General features: G+C 48.5%; 1 protein-coding gene across 4 annotated transcripts; it reads left to right on the top strand.

The window, feature by feature from the left end:
- Window positions 1-3,599: 3,599 nt before the first annotated feature.
- NR1I3 (nuclear receptor subfamily 1 group I member 3) lies at window positions 3,600-23,313 on the top strand. Of its 4 annotated transcripts, none has more exons than XM_083715906.1 (10): window positions 3,600-3,804; window positions 4,199-4,289; window positions 6,018-6,233; window positions 6,908-7,038; window positions 13,333-13,529; window positions 14,603-14,817; window positions 17,549-17,694; window positions 18,839-18,955; window positions 20,384-20,489; window positions 21,932-23,313. In XM_083715906.1, exons 3-10 carry the CDS (start codon window positions 6,031-6,033, stop codon window positions 22,068-22,070), a joined length of 1,254 nt encoding a protein of 417 aa, XP_083572032.1. In that variant the 5' UTR covers window positions 3,600-3,804; window positions 4,199-4,289; window positions 6,018-6,030; the 3' UTR covers window positions 22,071-23,313. The 4 variants fall into 4 exon arrangements, with proteins under 4 accessions (XP_083572032.1, XP_083572033.1, XP_083572031.1 ...); XM_083715907.1 differs by having other exon boundaries at window positions 3,641-3,804; window positions 4,199-4,275; XM_083715905.1 differs by having other exon boundaries at window positions 3,641-3,804; window positions 4,199-4,275; window positions 20,369-20,489.
- Window positions 23,314-23,656: the final 343 nt, after the last annotated feature.

Genomic DNA, 23,656 nt, shown 5'->3' with positions numbered 1-23,656 from the left:
TGTATTGTTATTGTTATTGAACACAAGCATGTGCTCTGCCACTGAGTTCGGGCCATGGAGAATAAGGGTGTGGGTGTGTGGGTGTGTTGCTCAGCGAATTTGCAGAACCCCTTCTGATTTTGCCATCTCTCTCTATCTGACACTGCTCCTGTGCCAACCGCATCCCAGGGGTCTGTGTGGCTGTGGAGGGAGGAGAGGGCAGGGTGGGTGGGAAGCTAGGATGTGATGGAGCTGTCATGGGGAAATGAAGACATCCTGTTCAAATATAATTATCCTCTCCGCCTCAACCACCACCGGCGAGATGGGGGTGGGTGGGGAGGGTGTGCGGCGGAGAGACGGCGGTGGGAAGAATGTATCGGCCTGGCTTGCCTCAGTGCAGATTAATCAAGCTCTTCAAAGTTTCATTAGCAGGAAATTGGTCTTCATTGCCAGGGGATTGGGGGATTAATCAGACGCTGGGGAATGAAAGGATGGGATCTGGTTCATTTTTCGTTCTGCCCTGCTCCACTCCTTTCTCCTCTCAGGATTGGCACCTCTTTAATTAGCCTTTAGCCGGAATTTTGTGGGTGAACCTTTGCCTTGGCCTGGAGAGGAAGGTTAAAATTGGCAGTGGGGTGGGGTAGGGACATTGCAGTGGTACCTTGGGCTACATACGCTTCAGGTTACAGACTCTGCTAACCTAGAAATAGTGCTTCAGGTTAAGAACTTTGCTTCAGGATAAGAACAGAAATCGTGTTCCGGCGGCGCGGCAGCAGCAGGAGGCCCCATTAGCTAAAGTGGTGCTTCAGGTTAAGAATAGTTTCAGGTTAAGTATGGACCTCCGGAATGCATTACCGTATTTTCCGCTCTATAAGACGCACCAGACCACAAGACGCACCTAGTTTTTGGAGGAGGAAAACAAGGAAAAAAAATATTCTGAATCTCAGAAGCCAGGACAACTAGAGGGATCGCTGCACAGTGAAAGCAGCCATCCCTCTTGCTGTTCTGGCTTCTGGGATAGCTGCGCAGCCTGCATTCGCTCCATAAGATGCACACACATTTCCCCTTACTTTTTAGGAGGGGGAAAATGAGTCTTATAGAGCAAAAAGAACGGTAAGTACTTAGCCCGAGGTACCACTGTATCTGGCAAGTGTCTGCGTGTCAGGCAGTTGACTAAAGGCAGAGGAGCAGGCCCAGGGAGAAAAAGTGGCAACCCTGAGGAGGCAGGTGCTGGCTGGGAAAATGTGCCTGGCCCAGGAAGAATGGAGAGCTGGCCGTGGGGAAAGGAAATCCACCATGGGGATGAGAACAGATTTTGAGGCCTACGGACCAGCCTTAAGGAGCCTCTTTCAGCCTGAGGGCCACATTTCCTTCTGGCCAACTTTCTAGGGGCCGAATGCCAGTGCTGGGCAGGGCCAGAAGCAAAAGTAGGTGGAGCAAAAAATGTAAATATTGCCTTTATACAGGCAAAGGCTTCACTTTCTGAGTTTTTGCCTGATGTGCATCTATTAAGTGCTGTTGCTTAAGCCAGCTCAGATGCCAGATTGAAATGCTCACCCCTTAATCCCATAAATTGTGAGGTCTGTTTTGTAATGAATAAAAATATGCACTGCACACATTCAGACACGTGTTCTGCTCCTGATTCCTGAGAAGGCGCCACCATAAGCAGGACACTTCAAAGCACACTTTGAGCCAGTGCAAGGTGTAAAACAGCTGGTTGTGCATTGCCTAGCTCATATGCATGGATTGAGGTGCATGTGCAATAGAGGCAAGAGGCATTATTTTACTTCTAGAAACCCAGGGTTGGGGGTACAGTGGAACCTTGAAGGATGGCAATGAGAGCAATATACAGTGGTACCTCAGGTTACATACGCTTCAGGTTACAAACTTGCCGATCAGAAGGTTGGCGGTTCGAATCCCTGCGACGGGGTGAGCTCCCGTTGCTCGGTCCCTGCTCCTGCCAACCTAGCAGTTCAAAAGCACATCAAAGTGCAAGTAGATAAATAGGTACCACTCCAGCGGGAATGTAAACAGCGTTCCCATGAGCTGCTCTGGTTCGCCTGAAGCGGCTTAGTCATGCTGGCCACATGACCCGGAAGCTGTCTGCGGACAAACGGCGGCTCCCTCGGCCAATAAAGCGAGATGAGCGCCGCAACCCCAGAGTTGTCTGTGAGTGGACCTAATGGTCAGGGGTCCCTTTACCTTTACAGATAAATAAAGGGAGATAGGAGCATATTTCCTGACAACCCACTATAGCATGGATTGGGAAGCTGTGACCTTCCAGATGTTGCCAGACTAATACCTCCCATTATCCCCTCCACTGGCCTTGTTGGCTGTGGTGGTTGGGAACTGGAGTCAAAGCACGTTATTGAACTGCAACTCCCATCACCCTGAACATTGGCTGGGGCCGGTGGGAGTTGGGTGTTCAACAGGATCTGAAGAGCCACAGTTTCCCCATTGCTCCAGAATCACAGAATTGGAAGGGACCTTAAAGGTCATCCATTCCAACCCCCTACCGCCTGCTCAATACAGGAATCTTCTGCCTCTCCAAAAGAAATGAAAAGCCACAACCAGACCTCTCCATCCAAAATCCAAGCCTGGTCACACGTTCAACTCCAAGTCATCCAATCAGATCCATGCAGTTGTGAACAGACGTTTGTCAATCTGAACTGGTTTATATCAGGGTTTCCCAAATGTGGGTCTCCAGCTGTTTTTGGACTACAGCTCCCATCATCCCTAGCTAGCAGGACCAGTGGTCAAAGGAAGATGGGAACTGTAGTCCAAAAACGGCTGGAGGCGCCCGTTTGGGAAACCCTGGTTTATAGCGTAAGTTTGAAAGGTTGATATAACCTAATATAACAAGAGATACTTCATCTTGACCTTTGGTGATGCTGGTACCAGTCTGATCCCAGCCTCTTGTCTGCCAAAAGGCATTTGGGGATATCTTGAGTTCCCCACACCTTGCAGAAAGGTCAGCACATGCAAATTGAGTTGCCTGAGTACAGTCTATTCAGTCCTTGAATGGAGACCATCAAGATAATGTTAGGATAATCTGGAGGGAAAGAGGAGTGGAAAGATAACCAGTTCAGTCACAGCCCACTAGGATGGGAGTCTTTCAAACTCTTAATTTGCAAGATGAGCGAGGCTTACTATCAATGTGGGTTGTGCCAGAGGAGGGGGAGGCAAGCACCCCCCAACAAGAAGCTCACCCCCAACTCCTTCCCCCACTGCTGAGCTCCTGTCAGTAACATAAATTGATATTTCCCCCTTTCACAGAGCTTTAACATGTGGGACACAACTCACCCTATTAGAGATACTTTGCCCCTTTTCTTCCCACTCACCCTAGATTTCCCCCCTGCTGCCACCACCGTACATCAGGCTCCAGTACTTGTGTAGCAGCTGTGTGACAGGCCGAACTCCAACAGATGCAGCTACAAAAGCAAGACAGGAGTGGAGCCTGCGGTGCCAGGACCCTGTTTGCAGCACAGACCCCTTTTATGATTCCCCCCAGCCCTCATTTTTGCTCCCTCTCTTTTCGTATTGGCTCCTAACCTCCCTCACCTTGTGCCCTCCTGGTTTTTCTTGCCTCCGCCCTGCGGACGCCAGCTGTGCATGAGGCCAAAGTACAAATTTCACTTAGCCTTATCAGAATCCAGATCCTTTTCTCTCTCCCCACCGGAGAAACAAACGCCAGTGGGGAGGCAAACAAGAAGTCCGGTGCTGAGTGGCAGCCCTGTGGGGAGACCGTCACCCTCCACCCTCCCAGCTGCCCCCCCCCTTGTTTACACCCACTCACCAACACACACGGTGCTGGAAACTCGACTGGTAAGCCCAGCTTTATGGGGTGGACATTTTTGGGAGTGGGGTGGCTTTGGAAGAGTGGGGGAAGGCACGGTGAGGAAGAAGAGCAGGACAGGGGGAAAGAGGACTTAGGAAAGGTCAGAGGTCAGGAACAGCTGCTTCTCCCCAAAGCCCCCCTTTCTCAGTATACAACAGGTATATACCAAAGGTAAGGAAGGAAGGTCGGCCGTTTTTGGGAAAGAATGGGCAGAATGAACCAGGACCGCAAACAGGGTTTGACTTTTTATTGCTTTCTGCTTCACAGCTCTTTGTTTTTCTCCTCCAGCCGAGCCAGACACTCAGGAGAGAGTTGCTTTCTTCTCTTGACCTTTCCTTTCCTTTTCTCTCTCTCCCCTCCCTCGTTCTTTTTCCTTTCCAGGTTGCATAACGGCTGCCCTTTTATCTACACCCAAAGGCGCAGGCGCTTGCAAGGAGCTGGACGTGACATTCGCACAGGTGGTAAACTCAAGGTGGCTTAATGCAGATTCATGAGACACTCTAGGTTCTTGGGGCAACCACACACACACACACACACACACACACACACACACACCTCAGCTGCCCCAAAGAGGTGTCACTCAATTTCCACTTTTGGGGCCGCTGCTTACAGGAAGGATGGGGCACCTCAGGCCTGAGAGGCTTATATGCCCCCTGCTAAGCTTCTCTCACTGACTCTCGGAACAACCCCCAGGCCACACACCCTCTTCCTGAGGCCACACCCCTCATCTTCCCTGCTCCACACCCTCCATAGTGTTTTCGCCTGGCTGCGATGACTCCTTCAACTCCGGTAATGCCCCTTTACTTGCTTTGAAGTAGGAGAGCACCCTTAACTAGGAAGTACAGTTCCTAGGATTCTTTGGCATTAAGTGACAGAACATGGATTTTAGAAGTGGTGTGGTAGTGCTTTAAATGTATGGTTCAGATATGGCCAGATGGACCAATTTAAGACAATGCCAGGTCTCTTATGGAGCCTGAACACTGCAGAGCCGTGTTCGACGAATAGAGAGGGGCATTCAAGAATTGAGAGGTGGCCACATCCGGCCAAAAACCAGGGGCAGCTGGACTGTATGCAGGCCCAGCCTCAGCAACCAGCACCAACTAGAGAAAACCCTCCAAGTGTCCCTATTTTCCAGGGACGTCCCTGATTTAAAGAAGCCATCCCAGTTTCTGATTTGATCCCAGCATGTCCCACTTTTCCTTAGGATGCCTCTATTTTCACCAGAGAAATGTTGGAGGGTATGGAGTTATCTGACCCCCGAGCCATCTGAAGGCAATCCTGCATAGGGAAGGTTTTCTTTTAATGTTTAATGTTTTATTATGTTTTTATATAGGTTGGAACCTGCCCAGAGTGACTGGGGCATCCCAATAAATTGTGTGGGGTATAAATAGTACGATTATCATTATGGAATGGGATGTCAGATTGACCACCCGTGCCTGTTCTGAACCCACCTTTTTAAAAAACCAAACCTCTGCATGGCACTCTGAGCAGAACTGGTTGGGCTAGTCTAGCCACCATTTTAATGTCCCACAGGGCATTATGGGAAATTAAAATGGTCGGCAGACCCATCGACAGAAGGTGGGCTTCAGTAGAGGGCGCTTTGCCCAGGGCAAACCCTCTCAAACCTTAATGAAATGTGGGGATATGCTTAATAATAATAATAATAATAATAATAATAATAATAATATATTTATACCCCACCCATCTGGCTGGATTTCCCCAGCCACGCTGGGCGACTTTCAACAGAATATTAAAATACAATAATCTTTTAAACATTAAAAGCTTCCCTAAACAGGGCTGCCTTCAGATGTCTTCTAAAAGTCTGGTAGTTGTTCTTCTCTTTGATATCTGGTGGGAGGGCATTCCACAGGGCGGGTGCCACCACCGAGAAGGCCCTCTGCCTGATTCCCTGTAACTTGGCTTCTTGCAGTGAGGGAACCACCAGAAGGCCCTCGGCACTGGACCTCAATGTCCGGGCTGGACAATTGGGGTGGAGACGCTCCTTCAGGTATACTGGACCGAGGCCGTTTAGGGCTTTAAAGGTCTGCACCAACACTTTGAATTGTGCTCCAAAACGTACTGGAGTCCAACCCGCTACAATGCAGGAAATGCAGTCATATTCCAAAATGCTTGTTTGGAATTTCAACCTCAGGCACTAATGTGGGCCTGCCTGTCACCCATTTTCCTCCCTTCACACCAGGACCGCAGCTCCCATGGCATCGGTGCATGGGGTCGCCGTGCAGTGCCCCTCCGACGGTGAGAGCAGCTGCAGCGGAGGCAGCCCAGCCACCACGGCCTCCAGTCGCAGCGACACAGACCTCGATAGGGAGGAGAAAACTTGTGCCGTGTGCGGGGACCGGGCCACAGGCTACCATTTCCACGTCATGACCTGTGAAGGCTGCAAGGGTTTCTTTCGGTACAGTTCCCCGTCTCGGTTTCCACTCCTCGTCCCACTCCTGTAACCCCATTTCTGAAAATGATCCAGGGAGCATCCTCTCTGCGTGCAAAGACTCAATGTTTGGGTTCCCCCCACCTCTTTTGCGACTGAGGTTAGTGTGCTTAGAGAGACATTAAAGGTAAAGGGACCCCTGACCATTAGGTCCAGTCGTGGCCAACTCTGGGGTTGCGGCGCTCATCTCGCTTTATTGGCCGAGGGAGCCGGCGTACAGCTTCCGGGTCATGTGGCCAGCATGACTAAGCTGCTTCTGGTGAACCAGAGCAGCGCACGGAAACACCGTTTACCTTCCCGCTGGAGAGGTACCTATTTATCTACTTGCACTTTGACGTGCTTTCGAACTGCTAGGTTGGCAGGAGCAGGGACCGAGCAACGGAGCTCACCCCGTTGCGGGGATTCAAACCACCGACCTTCTGATCGGCAAGTCCTAGGCTCTGTGGTTTAACCCACAGCGCCACCCGCGTCCCCTAGAGAAACATTAGAGAGACTTTTTGTGTGTAGTCGTCGCTAACATGTGGCATTTATAGGCGCACTGTAGTCTACACATTTTTACACACCTTAGTGGCTGCAGAGGTCAGAGAAACGCCACGGTGCGACTGTGAGGCAATTTCCGTTCCCGCCCCCTTGTCTTGCAGGCGGACCGTCATCAAGGGCATCCAGTTCACCTGCCCCTTCACCCGAAGCTGCGCCATCACCAAAGCCAAGAGGCGGCAGTGCCAGGCATGCCGCTACCAGAAATGCCTCGTCGCGGGCATGAGGAAAGACAGTAAGTGTGGCTGGCCAGGGTTCTTCCTTGCTTGGTTTTGGCCAGGCAATGTCAGCGGCTCCTGGCTGGTTGCCCAGGAAAGTATAAAGGCCAGGAAAAGTTTATTACGGGCCTTTTTTATTTCAAACGTTGCTGAGAGAGGCTATAGAACCCAGCCTCTTGGATAATGGTGCTGTTTCAAGTGAATCTCCACCCCACCCAGTCTCTCTCACTTCCTCATTCGTCACTTCTATGGCTGCCACTAAGTGCCCTCTGTCTTTGAGCGTTTTGCTGTCCTACTTTTAAGGCTCGCCGGGTTCTGGGAGATGGGGGGTCTGGAATGCTTTCAAGCGACAATGTGTCAGCCAGCTGCTGTTCTGGCTCTGCTTGCTCCTCCTCTCCCATTACAGTGGCGCCTCGGGTTACATACACTTCAGGTTACATACGCTTCAGGTTACAGACTCCGCTAACCCAGAAATAGTGCTTCAGGTTAAGAACTTTGCTTCAGGATGAGAACAGAAATTGTGCTCTGGTGGCACGGCAGCAGCAGGAGGCCCCATTAGCTAAAGTGGTGCTTCAGGTTAAGAACAGTTTCAGGTTAAGAACGAACCTCCGGATCGAATTAAGTACTTAACCCGAGGTACCAATGTATTTCCCAACTTTCCCCCTCATCTGCCTCTGAGCTGTGACTTCCCTCAAACCTCTGTTATAAATTTATACTGTCTCCCTCTTCCTCCTCCCTAGAAGGGTCAGGGTGGGGAGGTGGTCTGTGGTCTCCACCACTCCTCCTCCTTCTCTGCCCAGTCCCTGACAGGCAAATTACTGTACCAGGCAATGCAGAACCTTTTCAACCTTTTCAATGCAAAAACCATCCTGGTTTCTGATTTGATCCTGGAATGTCCCACTTTTCCTTAGGATGTCCCTATTTTCATTGCAGAAATGTTGGTGGGTATGGAGTTATCCGACCCCAGAGCCATCTGAAGGCAATCCTGCATAGGGAAGGGTTTTTTTTATTTATATTTTATTATGTTTTTCTGTATGTTGGAAGCTGCCCAGAGTGGCTGGGGCAACCCCGTAAGATGTGTGGGGTATAAATAAGTAAAATTATCATGATGGAACGGGACACCCCTATTTTCATTGGAGAAATGTTGGAGGGTATGCAACTGGATTTTATTTGTCTATTTATTTATTTACTCATTCAGAAAACTTCTACCCTGTTTTATAGGGACTTACAGCAGATTATCACAATTTTCTATATTAAAAAAATCACATTCAAGGCTGGTATCAGGAAAAGAAATCAAGCAATGTCCCTAGGGTGCTTTTGCGTGCAAGGCAAAAAACAAAAACAAAACTCCCATTGAGATCCTCTGAGGCAAAGGAGTGATGCTTAGCAGCTGGGCCTCAGTCAGGTCTTCATGGAGGCCTGGCTTTCCCTGTTGGCGGTTGCTAGGCAACAGCTCCCATCCGCACCTGTTTGGCCACTGTGAGAAAAGGATCCTGGACTGTGAAGGCCTTTGGCCTGATCCTGCAGTTGGACTGTTACTACTCCTAATCTTATGCGTTTGTTAAGTCACTTTACCCACAGACTGACGCAAAGTGACGTACATTAAAATGGATTCAGAACAAGCGAGTAAAACCCCAACAACACGGCTATACAGATAAAAGGCAGGAGTAACCCCCCCCCATTAAAAGCAGCCACAGTGCCCCCCCTTCAAATGAAAGGCCAAAAGCTTGGGTAAAGAGAAAAGGCTTTGCTTGACATCTAAAAATAGATAAAGATGGCTTCTGGCGTGCCTCCTTGGGGAGAGCATTCCACAAGCTTATGTTCTTAGGTTCTCCCAGTAAGGTCTTCTGAGGCAAGGAAGTGGGGCTGACACACACACAGAAAATACATATGGTTGCCTGGTCGCATCTTTGGACACTGACAGCCCCTCTTGCCACTCCTCCACTTCTGTGGCTGCATGATGAAAAAAACATTAGAATTGATTGAATTCTAAAAATGGCTGACGGTACAGAGGCCAACTGTTCCATGCCTTACATCCAGGGATGAGGGATAAATTTGCTTCAGATTGCTTTTAAAGGCAAACCCGTGTCGTTTGCACTTTCTGAAAACACTAGGGAGAGCAGAACAGAGCCATCCTTAGAAATTTGTGCCTCTCTGAATTTTGCATTGCTATGTGTTAAGGGAACGTGTGTGTATAAATGCATATATTAGTGAAATTAATATGCAAAAGTGTGTGTGTGTGTGTGTGTGTGTGTGTGTGTGTGTGTGTGTAGAAATATGCTTTGAAAAAAGTCTGTTATAATAATTTAATTATTTACAGTATATGCCACCCATCTTACTGGGTTGCATAGAAATGTGTATTTTAGGCTAAATTTTGCTCTAAATGCTAATGAATTTTCATAAGGATTCTGAGTAGTAGTTGTAGTAATAATAATAATAATAATAATAATAATAATAATAATTTCAAACTGATGTGGAACTCTGGGGAACTGAACTTAATATTGTAAAAATGAGAAACTGAAACTGAAATTGACACATTCACCCAACCCTACTTACATCCTATGGCCTAAACAAGTTCAGCTGTGGTAGATTTGAATCTTCCTACCAGATCCCATTTGTGATACCCATCCTCCATATATTTGCCTATCAATAGCTATTAGCGTTAATGAAGCTGTCTGGTCAAACGCAAAAGTCATACTAGACCTGGAAGGGGTTGTGGGGAAGAAACAGACTAGATGGCTTCTGCCCTCATGCCCTGGCTTGTGGAGTTCTTTTTAATTCCTATTACTATATGACCCAGGAAGCCTATCTCTCTTTCCCTAGCCCCCAATTATTTCAGCCTTTTGTCCTGCACTTAACTACATCTGGCAAGAGAGGCTCTCCTTAAAGTTCCCTGCGTTCTGCAGGAGAGTTTATCTTTGAAGTCCCAAAAAGAAGTCCCAAAAATATCAGATGGCTGCTCCAAGCAGGGCTGCCCCCATTTGTGGGACACTATGTGGGTAAAACCTCAGTGCCTAGGACTTGCCGATCGCATGGTCAGCGGTTCGAATCCCTGCGGCGGGGTGAGCTCCCGTCTTTCGGTCCAAGCTCCTGCCCACCTAGCAGTTCGAAAGCACCCTTAAGTGCAAGTAGATAAACAGGTACTGCTTTATAGCGGGAAGGTAAACGGCGTTTCCGTGTGCTGTGCTGGTGCTGGCTCGCCAGAGCAGCTTCATCACGCTGGCCACGTGACCCGGAAGTGTCTTCAGACAGTGCTGGCCCCTGGCCTCTTAAGTGAGATGGGCGCACAACCCCAGATTCGGACACGACTGGCCCGTAGAGGCAGGGGTACATTTACTTTACTTTATCCCATATAGAGATATGGCAGGCAGACCACCACTATCTGCACTTTCAGGAAACAGCTGAAGGCACGTTTGTTTTGATAGGCTTTTCCAGCAGGATTGAAAGGTCTCTGGCCTTAGGGGTTCATTTTGTATAGTTTCAAAACTCATCTTTAGTTGTTGTTGTCAATGTTCTGCTTTTAAAGCTATTTCCAGCTGTTTTTAATGGCACATTTGCAAATTGCCTTGTAAAAGGTGGTTCATAATTTAATAAATTATAGTATAAAGAGACCCCTGCTAGATCAGATCCCACGTAAAATATAACCGTCGGGGCTCTGCACTGTGCAAAGAACTACAGTGGTACCTTGGTTTTCAAATGCAATCCATTCCGGAAGTCCATTCGACTTCCAAAACATTCGAAAAACAAGGCGCGGCTTCCGATTGGTTGCAGGAACTTCCTGCACTCAAGTGGAAGCTGCTTCGGACGTTCAGCTTCCAAAAACGATAGAAAACCAGAACACTTACTTCCGGGTTTTTGGCATCCGGGAGCCGATTTGTTTGTTAACGAAGCCATTCGGGAACCAAGTTCCACTGTACTTTCTTTTGCCTGTCCCATATCTTTCAACATTCGGGCTTCATAGGTTGTCCCCGAGTTTAAATATTATGAGAGAGACCTCCCTGTCCAGCCCCACCCCCCACACCAGGCCTCGTTTCACACGCCCCCCTGTCATGCCTGCTCCTCCTTGCCTGTTCTTGAAACTAAAAAGTCCCCAAATGTTGTAACTTTTCGTCACACGGGAGTTTCTCCGGCCCTTTGTTGATTATTTTGGTGGTCCTTTTGGGAAACTTTCCCCAGCTCTATAACGATAGCAACAAAATTCAGACACACACAGACACACACACACACACACACACACGTAAACAGCAAAAGATGGGCACTCTCAAAGGAGTTTTCGGTCTCATCCTGAGCAGAAGAAGCCTTCAGCTTGTTTGCTTCTGCAAATCCATCCTTAGTAAAGAGGAAGGATTGGAAGCAGCTGTAGGGTTGTGCGGAGAGGGAGGGGTGAGGAGAAGGAGGAGGAGGAGGCTGTCAGCAAAGCCGCATCCTCTCTCCAGGGAACGATACACTGCGCTGGAAAGCAGGGTGGATTTGAGGCCGCCCAGCCAGCTTTTCCTCCGCATCGACTGGCCCAAAGGGTCAGATTTCATTAAAAGAAACGCCAGAGAGGAGCAAGAATAGAGTCATCTCCCTCCTCCAGCTGCAGAAGCAAGACACTTAAAAGCAAAAAAGATCTCCTTCTCAGAGCAGCAGAGCCAAACCAATAAAAACAAAACAAAATGGGCCTCTGCCTGAGCACAGATTAATCTGATGGGGGCAGTGGGGTGGGGTGAGGTGTGTGTGTGTGGGCAGACAATAATCTGGTCCAGGATGAATCCTGCTGCACACCCCGGGGCTTTGTGGAGAGAGGAAGGAGAGAGGAGCATCAGCGCTGTGCGAGAGACTGTCAGAGGGTGATGCATTGCAGTCTCCTTACACAAGAGGGTGTTCCGCGCTGCAGTCGGACTGTGATGTAGCCGTGGGCACACACACGTCGTTGTTGTGTGTGTGTGTGTGTGTTTTAAGAAAAGAAATACCGCCTGGATCTGCCCGCAAACAGCTTCGAATTGCACCTGACCCTCTCTGCAGAATTCCATTAAGGAGCTTCTAGTGAGAGGCACCCTCTGTAAAGTGAATCGAGAAGGGGGGGAGTGTTGCAAATCAATTGGGGTTTCTCTCTGCAGAATCTTAAGCAAGTTCAGCTGGACACTGACAGCGGGGGAAGAAGGAAAGAAAGCAGCGTTGCAAAGAGGCCGATGCAGCGGCAAAACCTTTCTGACAGTGTTGTGCCCTGCCTGCCACAGGAGGCTGACCCCCAAGCCCTGGGATGATGCAACAGGGCTTAATTTGGACAGTGGCGAAGCCCGTGGGGGTTAGAACCTGGTTTCAAGAGCTACTTAGCCATGGAATGTGTAATATTAATAATAATGGAGAGTGTGTAATAACAGAGTCGGCATGGCGCCATGGTTAGGAGCTGGGGTAGGGAACCACCGGCCAGGGGCAAATTGTGGCCCTCCAGGGCTCTCTTTCTGGCCCTTGGGATGCTCCCAGACTACACATTTACACATTTAATCACAGGAAGCTACTGGAGTAGTCCCTAAAGTGTGTACAGGAATGCATTTTACTAGGGAACTTTGCAAAAAAAGTATATAGGGCAAAAATCCATATAAACATGTGTCTGTTAGGAGAAATTTGCACTAAAATGCCAGTGAATTTTCCTGAGGACTTAAAAAAATTCCACACACTGTTGCTGAAATGTGGAGAACTGTACTTGAGACTGGGAAAACGAGAAACTGAGAGAAACCAAACGCATCCCACTTGCTCAGGGATGGAAGGATCAGTTCATTCCGATTCTCTCGGTTTTCTCATTTTTCCCGTTTTAAATTCAGTTTGCCACTTTTTGCAGCAATTTGTGGGGTTTGGTTGTTTAAATTCTCATGAATATTCACCAGCATTTTAGTGCACCCAACGAGCACGTATGTATATGGAGTTTTGATTAACATACACATCTTTGCCAGCAATTCCCCCTAATATAATGTTTTCGTGTGTGTGCCACTTTCACCAATATATTCATGCCTCCTTTCACCTAATAGATCCGTTTTTTGGTTGACAACCAGCATAGTAAAATTCAGTATAATAGTAAAATTCAGGGAAGTGTGAATTTCGGAGGATGGCTGTGTTATGGTCCATTCGGAAAGTGTAGATTGGAAAGATTCGGCTTCAGAGGAGACGTGAATCAAATCCCTCCCTCACCCCTATACCCACCCTTACTGGTGGAGCGTTTGGTTTATCATGTCCCTGGTAGCTCCCTGCCCAAGGTCCGCACTCAGCTTGGCAGCGGGGTCCACAAAGCTTCTCCTTTGAGCACTGCTTCCTTTTCGTTTCTGACACAGTGATAATGTCAGAAGAAGCTTTGCATGTGCGGCGTGCGCTGAGGTGGCAGAAGAAGCACCAAGGACAGAGTCTGGCCTCAGTGGAGCCACCTGAGGAAAGCAGCCTCACAGAAGAGCAGGAACAACTGATTGAACTCCTCACCGAAGCCCACAAGAAAACATTTGACTCCAGCTTCTCTCAGTTCAACCACTACCAGGTGAGCTTTGCAGGAGTTCCAGACGGTTTGTTTCAGGAATGAGGGGGGAGGAACACCCTGTGGCCCCCAGGTGCTGCTGTTGGACCCCAGCTGCCAGCCAGTCTGGCCAATGGTCAGGGGTGATGGGAATTGGAGCTCAGCGTCATCTAGAGAGGGGTCCCTCATCCCTGAATTGATTAATGTACCAGGAGAGACCTACACGATGCTTTGCAGATGTCACTGGAAAGAAAATGTCACTGGTCCTAAAATATCTACAGTGGTACCTCGGGTTACAGACGCTTCAGGTTACAGATGCTTCAGGTTACAGACTCCGCTAACTCAGAAATAGTACCTCGGGTTAAGAACTTTGCTTCAGGATGAGAACAGAAATCGTGTGGCGGCGGCGTGGCGGCAGCAGGAGGCACCATTAGCTAAAGTGGTACCTCAGGTTAAGAACAGTTTCAGGTTAAGAACGAACCTCCAGAATGAATTAAGTTCTTAACCCGAGGTACCACTGTACATTGGTTCCTAGTATGATTCTGAGCACAATTCAAAGTGTTGGTGCTGACCTTTAAAGCCTTAAAACAGCCCAGTATATCTGAAGGAGCGTCTCCACCCCCATCGTTCATCCCCGAACACTAAGATCCAGCTCTGAGGGCCTTCTGATAGTTTCCTCATCGTTAGAAGTGAAGTTACAGGGAGCCAGGAAGAGAACCTTCTTGGTAGTGGCGCCCACCCTGTGGAACGCCCTCACATCAGATGTCAAGGAGATAAAGAACTACACAACCTTTAGAAGACATCTGAAGGCAGCCCTGTATAGGGAAGTTTTGATGTTTTACTGTGGCTTCATAATTGTTGGAAGGGGGCAACCCAGTCAGAGGGGTGGCATTAAATAAATAAACAAATAATGATCCTTAACTCACTGCGATTGATCAGGCGAATGGCTGCCTTGACCAATTTCCATGCATTTCTCATGAGGACTAGATGCTTAGGATCAGAAGTTGGTGGGAGAAAGCAAGCAAGCTGAGATGGTCTTGGGGTTCAACAAAAGGAAATTTATTGTGAGCCACACTTAACCAGCGTCTCCCCTCCAGCCAGCAGTGCGTCTCTACATCCACAGCCAGAGATCTCAGAGCCCCCAGGATGCTGCCGTCCCTCCCATGTGCCCCTACAGTCCTCAAGACCACATGGAGAGCTTTCCGGAGGAGGTCCTCCCCGATGTCTTCAACCTCTTGCCGCTCTTTGCCGACATCAGCACCTACATGATCCAGCAAGTGATCCAGTTTGCCAAGGCCATACCGTCTTTCAGGTGAGCGCCTGGCTCTGAATCAAAAGGTCTTTATTCACCCCCTGCAAAGTCCTATCGTCCTCCGGGAGTCAATAAAGGTAAAGGGGACCCCTGACCATTAGGTCCAGTCGTGGCCGACTCTGGGGTTGCGGCGCTCATCTCGCTTTATTAGCCGAGGGAGCCAGCGTACAGCTTCCGGGTACAGCTTCCGGGTCACCTGCCAAAGTGGTACCTATTTATCTACTTGCACTTTGACGTGCTTTCGAACTGCTAGGTTGGCAGGAGCAGGGACCGAGCAACGGCAGCTCACCCCGTCGCGGGGATTCGAACCGCTGACCTTCTGATTGGCAAGTCCTAGGCTTTATGGTTTAACCCACAGCGCCACCCACGTCCCTCCGGGAGTCAATATGTGACTACTAATGGAGAACTCTGATCTAAATTAAGGAAGCTTCCAGACTGTTGCTATTTTCGTGCGGGAGATTCAATCACATATGGACATATTTAGGTCATATGATTAAAGTCGCTCCTGTGCATCAGACCTGCTTCATCCCCCCCCCCCCCCAAAAAAAATCCTTCTCTTTTTTTGCAATAAGATTGCGGAAACATGCTGGAAAGTGTAGGGAGGCAATTGCTTGATGCAATGTTGTCTGAACTCTCCATGAAGGTTGTGCAAACAGATCAGGGTGGGTGCTCAATAAACCAGTCACCCAGAGGTGACCTCTGTCCCGTGTTGCCTGCTGATAACTCATAGGTGATGAATGCCGAAAAAGTGTGTGTAAGGCAGGTGGCTCTGCTGTAAGACAATGAAATTAATCTAAAACTAATTATCAATTAATTATGGAACTGATTTTAAAAGGTTTGAGGTAAGGATCAGTTACTGGAGGGCGTCCCCTGTCTTGGGGAAGGGGAAAGAGGTTGTTTATAGCTCAGCAGTCAGTGATTGATGGCTTGAATAATGGATACAGGGGGATTTATAATAAACAACAAAATACTGGGGGGGGAATGTTTGTTTGCTACTGTGTTATGCATTTTGGGGTTTTCACATTGTAAACCACCCTGTGATCCTTGGACGAAGGGCGGTATAGAAATTTAATAAATACAGTTGTACCTCTGGTTGCGAACGGGATCTGTTCCGGAGCCCTGTTCACAACATGAGCAGAACGCAACCCGTGTCTGCGCGTGCGTAGGTCGCGATTTGTCACTTCTGCGCATGCACGTGACGTCATTTTGAGTGACTGTGCATGTGCGAGCAGCAAAACACGGAAGTAACCCGTTCCGTTACTTCCGGGTCACCGTGGGACGTATCCTGAAAGAACGTAACCTGAACTGAACTTAACAAGAGGTATGACTGTAATAGCATCTTTAAAAGCAGAGACATCACCTTGCCAACAAAGGTCCATATAGTTAAAGCTATGGTTTTCCCAGTAGTGATGTATGGAAGTGAGAGCTGGACCATCAAGAAGGCTGATCGCCGAAGAATTGATGCTTTTGAATTATGTTGCTGGAGGAGACTCTTGAGAGTCCCATGGACTGCAAGAAGATCAAACCTATCCATTCTGAAGGAAATCAGCCCTGAGTGCTCACTGGAAGGACAGATCCTGAAGCTGAGGCTCCAATACTTTGGCCACCTCATGAGAAGAGAAGACTCCTTGGAAAAGACCCTGATGTTGGGAAAGATGGAGGACACAAGGAGAAGGGGACGACAGAGGATGAGATGGTTGGATAGTGTTCTCGGAGCTACCAGCATGAGTCTGACCAACTGCAGGAGGCAGTGGAAGACAGGAGTGCCTGGCGTGCTCTGGTCCAGGGGGTCACGAAGAGTCGGACATGACTAAACGACTAAACAACAACAACAACATGACTGTAATAAAATAATAATAGTTTCCCCACCATCCTCAGCCAGTCCCCACCTGCCCTGCCTTCTTGTCTTCATCTAGAACTGAGATCTGCCAGTCAGAACCAGGTGCAAAATAGCCGCTCTGTGAACAGGGTGCCTCTGAGCACATGCTCAGTTCAAGTAACAAGAAAGGAGATTCCAACTAAATACTGTATCAGGAAGAACTTCCTGACAGTAAGAGCTGTTTGCCAGTGGAACGGACTCCCTCAAGAAGTGGTGGGCTCTCTTTCTTTGGAGGTTCTTGAGCAGAGGCTGGATGGTCATTTGTCCTGAATGCTTTAGCTGAGATTCCTGCATGCAGGGGGTTGGACTTAGGTGACCCTTGGTGTCCCTTCCAACTCTACAGTTCTGTGGTTAGAACTTTCCAAAACAGTCTACAGACCAAAATGCAGCTGGCCTTTGAAATTTGCACTTCTCCAAATTTTGCAACACAGTTCTCTGGCCAAGTCACATGTACGAAAAGGCTGACTTTAAAGGTTTAATAAATCAAGCATTAAAAAATAAATAGGGAATGCAACAGGCAAAAATGCATTCTATTAGGAAAAATTGCTCTGCAAAATTATGTATATGAGGCAAAATTGCATACAAACGTTTATATTAGGAGAAGTTTGCACTGTTGTTATTTTTTAAATAAATTTGCAATACTGATGCGGAAATGTGGAGGACGTTGGAAAGACGAGAAACTGAGAGAAACCAGAACTGACAGATGAACCAATCTCTAAGTCAAGGGTGATGGAGTAATAGTTCAACAACATCTAGAGCGTCACAAGCTTTCTACCTCAAGGCTAAGGATTGGTTCCAAAACTCTGAGCCTGTCTTACCGCTTAACGTGTTTTCTCTCTCTCCCCCAACCAGAAGTTTGCCAATCGATGATCAAATCTCACTCCTCAAAGGCGCCACCCTGGAGATCTGTCAGATCCGGTTCAACACAGTCTTTAATGAGGAGACCAAAGCTTGGGAATGTGGCCAACACTGCTACACCATCCAAGATGGTGCCCTGAGTAAGTCACAGGAAGTCTAAAGAGTCCCACAGCTGCCATGTGACTGGGAGCAGGACACTGTCCGTGGGCTCTTTCAGGCTTGACTATAAGAGCGCCCTGCTGGATTAGGGCCACGGTCCAACTTGTCTAGCATCGTGTTCTCACAGTGGCCAACCAGATCCCTAATGAAAGCCCACAAATGAGATCTGAGTGGAAAAGCACTCTCCTCACTTGTGATTGCCCTCCTTTGGTAGGCCACCTTCCAAGCATGGAGACAGGACACAGTCATCATCATGGCTAGTAGACATTGATAGCTTCTTCCTCCATGGATATGTTCAATTGTTTTGTAAAACCATCCAAGTTGGTGGCAGTCACTGTGGGCCACGACTGGCCCAGCCCATTAGCATTTTTTAAACTTCCAAATATCAATTTCCTAGCCTCTTTGCTAATTGTACAAAGGAAAGCTGTCTTGTTTTGCAGTTTCCAGGCGCTAGTACTTCCATAAATTTAGTATTCAGTCTGTACAATCCTGTTGTTAGCATTCCTACCAAACAGAATGTATGGAGCACAATTTATGGCTGCTGTGATTATGCTTCCTGGGCAAGGTTAGAGAGATTACCCTGTAAGCAGCAGTGTGGGTAGATGAATTCATGGAGAATTCACATGAGCTATTGTTTTTTGTTTGTTATTATGCTATGCATTTTTGTGTTTTTATATTGTAAACTGTCTTGCAATCCTCTGATGAAGGGCCGTCTAGAAATACTGCTGCTGCTGCTGCTGCTGCTGCTGCTGCTGCTGCTGCTGCTAATACGCTCCTGTTTTCTGAGGCAAATGATGCTAAGTGGGAACAAGAGCCCTTTTGGGGCGCTGAATTCCTTCCTGGGTTCTTTCCTGACCTGGTTGCCTTCTGGAAACAATTTTGCTCATGGGGTTCATACAACCAATCTAGCAAGAGACCCATAATTGGATTATGTTGTGTGAATGCTCCCTCCTGTGGTCAGAGGGGAGTATTTAGCACAGCAGAGGATCCTGGAGGGGGCAGCCCTGTGACCTCAGATTGGTTCCTTCTGTGGGCAAACTGTTCCACTATGCTACATGCCATAAGCATCACAGGCCCACAATACACAGAGACCCACTTTATCAACATCCCTGTCTTCTCCTCCAGCTGGATTCCAGCAGGTCTACCTGGAGCCATTGCTGAAGTTCCACATCAGCTTGAAGAAGCTGAGGCTGCACGAGGCTGAATACGTTCTGCTCCAAGCCCTGGTGTTGTTCTACCCGGGTAAGTCCTCCGCATCCCAGGAGTGGCAGACTGCACCATCGCCACCCTTTCTAAAAGGCAGAAGGTTTCCATGCCTGCTCGGTTAGAGTATTGGACTAAGACCTGGCAGGTGAAAAGGTAAAGGGACCCCTGACCATTAGGTCCAGTTGTGACCGCCTCTGGGGATGCGGCGCTCATCTCGCTTTATTGGCCGAGGGAGCCGGCGTACAGCTTCTGGGTCATGTGGCCAGCATGATTAAGCCGCTTCTGGCAAACCAGAGCAGCACACGGAAACGCCATTTACCTTCCTGCCAGAGTGGTACCTATTTATCTACTTGCACTTTGACGTGCTTTCGAACTGCTAGGTTGGCAGGAGCAGGGACCGAACAAGGGGAGCTCACCCCCTCGCGGGGATTCGAACCGCCGACCTTCTGATCGGCAAGTCCTAGGCTCTGTGGCTTAACCCACAGCGCCACCCGCATCCCTCCAAGACCTGGCAGACCAAGGTTCAAATCCCCACTCAGCCAGGAAGCTCACCGGGTGACCTAGTCGCAGCCTCTCAGCCTGGCCTGCCTCACAGGGTTGTTCAGAGGACAACAGTAGAACCGTATATGCCACCTAGAGCTCGTTGGAAGGAGAGGTGGAATAAAAAATGCCTGTCTGTATGCGGGTGTGCTTATGTATCTGTGATTAAAAATAAATAAATATTTTTTGTTAACCGCAGTATCATACAGGCAACGGCCAGTCAATACACGTCCCATTGGTGTGTGACCGCACCAAACCTGGAAGTGTCTTTAAAAATGGCAAATTGGCCCTAAAAGAGCCCAGAAAAGGGGGGAAAGGCGCTTAGCAATCTTGCAAGCCTTTGCAAGTGCAATCCCATGAGCCTTTGCACTGACCGTTGAGGCCCGTGGAGAATTGGGAGTTTGAGCAAGGAGGTTGGGAGGGGGCGGGGGGGGTGTTTGCAGGCTTCCCCAATGGTGTTCCCAATATACGTAGTTTCAGTTAAACGTGGTGCCTCATAACATAACCCCTTCGTAAATGGGGAGTGGCCTGTATCTCTTATTCCCGTGATTAACTGAATCTCAAAAGGGATCCAGAGAAAACGTGGGTGAAGTGCTGTTTGCTCATATATGTATATATGTGTGTACACACACACACACACACACACACACACACACACACAGCACAGTATGTCAACCTCATTCTTTATTTCAAGAAGTCCGGCATTTCCAGACAAGGGCCTCTGGGTGCATGCAGAGTACATCTTCCACAAGAGGGGGACATTTTCTATGTGCCTCTGAGCATGCACTAAGTAGCAACCCATTTGGGTGGGTGGGTTTGGGGGTTTTTTGCCAGCGGTCCCTTTGGGTAAGAGGGGAATTCCTCACCCTTTGCCCCATATCTCCTCTGCCTTGTCTCTCACTGCCCAAGCCTGCGACTTTGCAGACCACATGGATGTCACGCAGCGAGAGGTGATTGACCAGACCCAAGAGAAAATCGCTCTAACTTTAAAAAACTACATTGACCAGCGACATGCTCTGCCCGAAGGAAGGTGAGCAGGGAACGTGCTTTGTGGTGGCGGAGGGGGTGCTCTCTATAAGGGGTGGGCAACCTGTGGCCGTCCCAATGTTGCTTTGAGGCTTCCAGACAGGCTCTTTATTTTGCAAATGTGATTGTTTTCGTGCAACTGACCACACTCCCTGCTTTTTTAGGATTGCCATAGGTGTTCTGCTGTAGTCAGTTTTTCACAGAACATTTCTGTTACGTATTTTCTGACCTGTCCCAACAGTTACTACTTCTCCACTCTCTCACAAACACAACTTTCCAGCCCCTAGTTATCGTGCTTCACAATGGGCAAAATGAAGGTTTGTGCTGGGTGTGTGTGCTGCAATTCCCAGAGTGCTTTACCAATCAATCCCTCTTCCGAGGGGACTCTGGGAACTGTAGCTCTGTGAGAGGAATAGGGGTCCCTGAACAACTCTTAGCACCATAGGAGCCAACTCCTAGGGGACAAGGTCCCTTCACCCCCCCCCAATAAAACGTTTGAAGGGGCCACCCACCCAAAATTGGCGGGCGTTGCCATTCAAATGGTGTGTGTGCATCACGTTCTGTGATTGATTATGTGGGGCGGGGCTTATCTGGGGCCCTCCCCATATTTTATTCAAGTTGGCACCCCTGCTCAGCACAAACTACATTTCCCAGGATTCTTTGGAGGAAGCCATGATGTCTTAATGTGGTATGATACAGCTTTAAATGTACAGTGTGGATGGAGGCCTTAGTCTTTTAAGATCCCTTAAGCAGCCTTTGCTTCCCCCAATGAATCCTGGGAACTGTGGCTTATTAATGTTATGTACTGAAGTTCTCACCCTGGGCCAGCAGGGGGATGCTGTAGATAGTTATGCAAATGAAGGATTGAAAGTGACGTTCAGTGATTGGATAGTTTTTATGCAAATGAAGGATCAAAAGTGACGCTCAGTGATTGGATAGTTTTAGAAAGTTGCTGCAGTAACGTTGTACTGGAGCTCTGTATAAGCAGGCTGACTGAGCCCTTCAGTTCAGTTCTGTTCTGGCCTCTGAATAAAGAAGAGCTGTTTGAAGAATCGCTGTGTCGTCTGATATGTTCACCTACAACTTAACAATTAAGGGTGTTGAGAATTGTTAGGAGACCCCCTATTCCCCTCACAGAGCTACAATTCCCAGAATTCCCTGGGAAGAGGAATGGATATTGTTAAATCCCTCTGGGAACTGTAGCTGCAAGGGGGTTTCCTGAACAACTCTCAGCGCCCTTAGCAAGTTACAGTTCCGGGGTGATTTGGGGGGAAGCCGTAGTTGCTTAAAGCAACGTAACTTGAATGTGTGGTGCTGATGGGGCCCTAGGTGGTGCTCAGGCAAGGAGCAAATGGAAATTTGGTGTGTGTAATAGAGAGCACCCACTCAAACTATCAGGAACGGCAAGGACTGATGGCTGCCTCCTTCTCCCTTCCACTTCTCCAGGTTCCTCTACGCCAAACTTCTCTTGTTGCTGACAGAGCTGAGGACGCTGAAAGTCGAAAATACGCGGCAGATCCTCCATATCCACGACACCCAGGACCTCACCACCATGACGCCACTGCTTTCGGAAATTATCAGCTGAAAGCTTGCACCAGGAGAGCGCTGCATCTTTCGGTCATGTTTTGCTTTAGGTGTAAAAAGGGACATATGTGCTGGAAGACCAGATCCAGAAGTTTTCAAAGACTTCTCCCAAGATCTGGTAGTTTTAGGGATCTGCTGGAAAACCAGGCATTGCTCCCTTCTGCTGCTACCCTGAGCAAGGGCTGGTTACTTTTGCAGAACTGTACTCTCTTCCCCCTCCATCTGCTGCAAACCCATATTTCCCGTCCCCCGCAAACAATCTAATCTTCCTTCCACAGCTAATCCAATAGCATCCAACCCTGTTCCTCCTATCCTCACCCCCAAGCTGATCCTGGCTTAGCCAAGCATCCTCATGAGCCTCCTTGCAGCCAACCTTGTCTGATCCACTGATCCTCTCTAAGCTCCCCCTGTGCTGCCCCTCAAAACCCTCTTTAGGCTTCCGAGATCATGAAAGCAAAGCCCGGCTGCCAGGGCCCCACCCCCAGTCAGAGAGAATTTCAGGGCAACTTTTGCATATCAAGCTGGTATCCTGTGGGAGGAAAAGAGCTCCCCCCAAAAAGTGATGGCATATTTGTGTGTTTGTGTGTGTGTGTGTGTGTGTGTGTTTGTTTTAATGTGTTTATTTACAGCTTGAGAAGGATTTCCGGGGGCACATCAAATGCAAGGCCAGGGCCAGAACAGAATCAGTAAACGCAGCAGGCTTCAGAGTATGAAAAGCGATCTTATCCCCCATCGGACTCTTTTGGCAGCACTTTAAAAATGAGGCAGTGCCATTTTTGCTGCAGCACACACTTTTCCGAGTGACGTTCGAGTAAGAAAATGTGATGATGATAATAATTTATTACTTATGCCCTACCCATGTGACTGAGTTGCCCCAGTCACTCTGGGTGGCTTCCAACAGAATATAAAAACACAACGAAACATCGGACATTAAAAACTTCCCGATACAGGGTTGCCTTCCAATGTCTTCTGAAAGTCGTATCGTTATTTATCTCCTTGACATCTGATGGGAAGGCGTTCCACAGGGTGGGCGCCACCACCGAGAAGGCCCACCGCCTGGTTCCCTGTAACGTCACTTCTAGCAGTGAGGGAACTACCAGAAGGCCCTCAAGCCGGCCAGAATTAGTTACTAATAGACAACGCACAAGAGGCTTCCAGCTAGCTCTTTGTGAGATTTCTTCAGGGGCAAGTGAATTGAACTGCAGCTCAAAGGCTTGAAGCCTTAATAAAATTTGCTGCTAGTACACCTTTGAGGTCTCCTGTTTCTTTCCTTCATTCCTATGCTGAGCTCTTCCATCACCCCCAAGGAATTTTAACAGAACAGAACAGCAGCCCTGCTCGACCACCCCCAGGGTCAAGTCGAAAATTCTGTTTCCCATCCAACGGCTTTGAGGACGTGAATGTTTTTGGGCTACAACTTCCATCATCCCTAGCTAACAGTTCAGGGATGATGGCAATTGTTGTTGTTTAGTCATGTCCGACTCTTCGTGACCCCATGGACCAGAGCACGCCAGGCACTTCTGTCTTCCACTGCCTCCCGCAGTTTGGTCAAACTCATGCTGCTAGCTGCGAGAACACTATCCAACC

The sequence above is a fragment of the Podarcis gaigeae genome (assembly GCF_964106915.1).
Source record: "Podarcis gaigeae genome assembly, chromosome: 16".
Taxonomy (NCBI): Eukaryota; Metazoa; Chordata; class Lepidosauria; order Squamata; family Lacertidae; genus Podarcis; species Podarcis gaigeae.
This window is presented reverse-complemented; position numbering and strand designations above follow the sequence as displayed.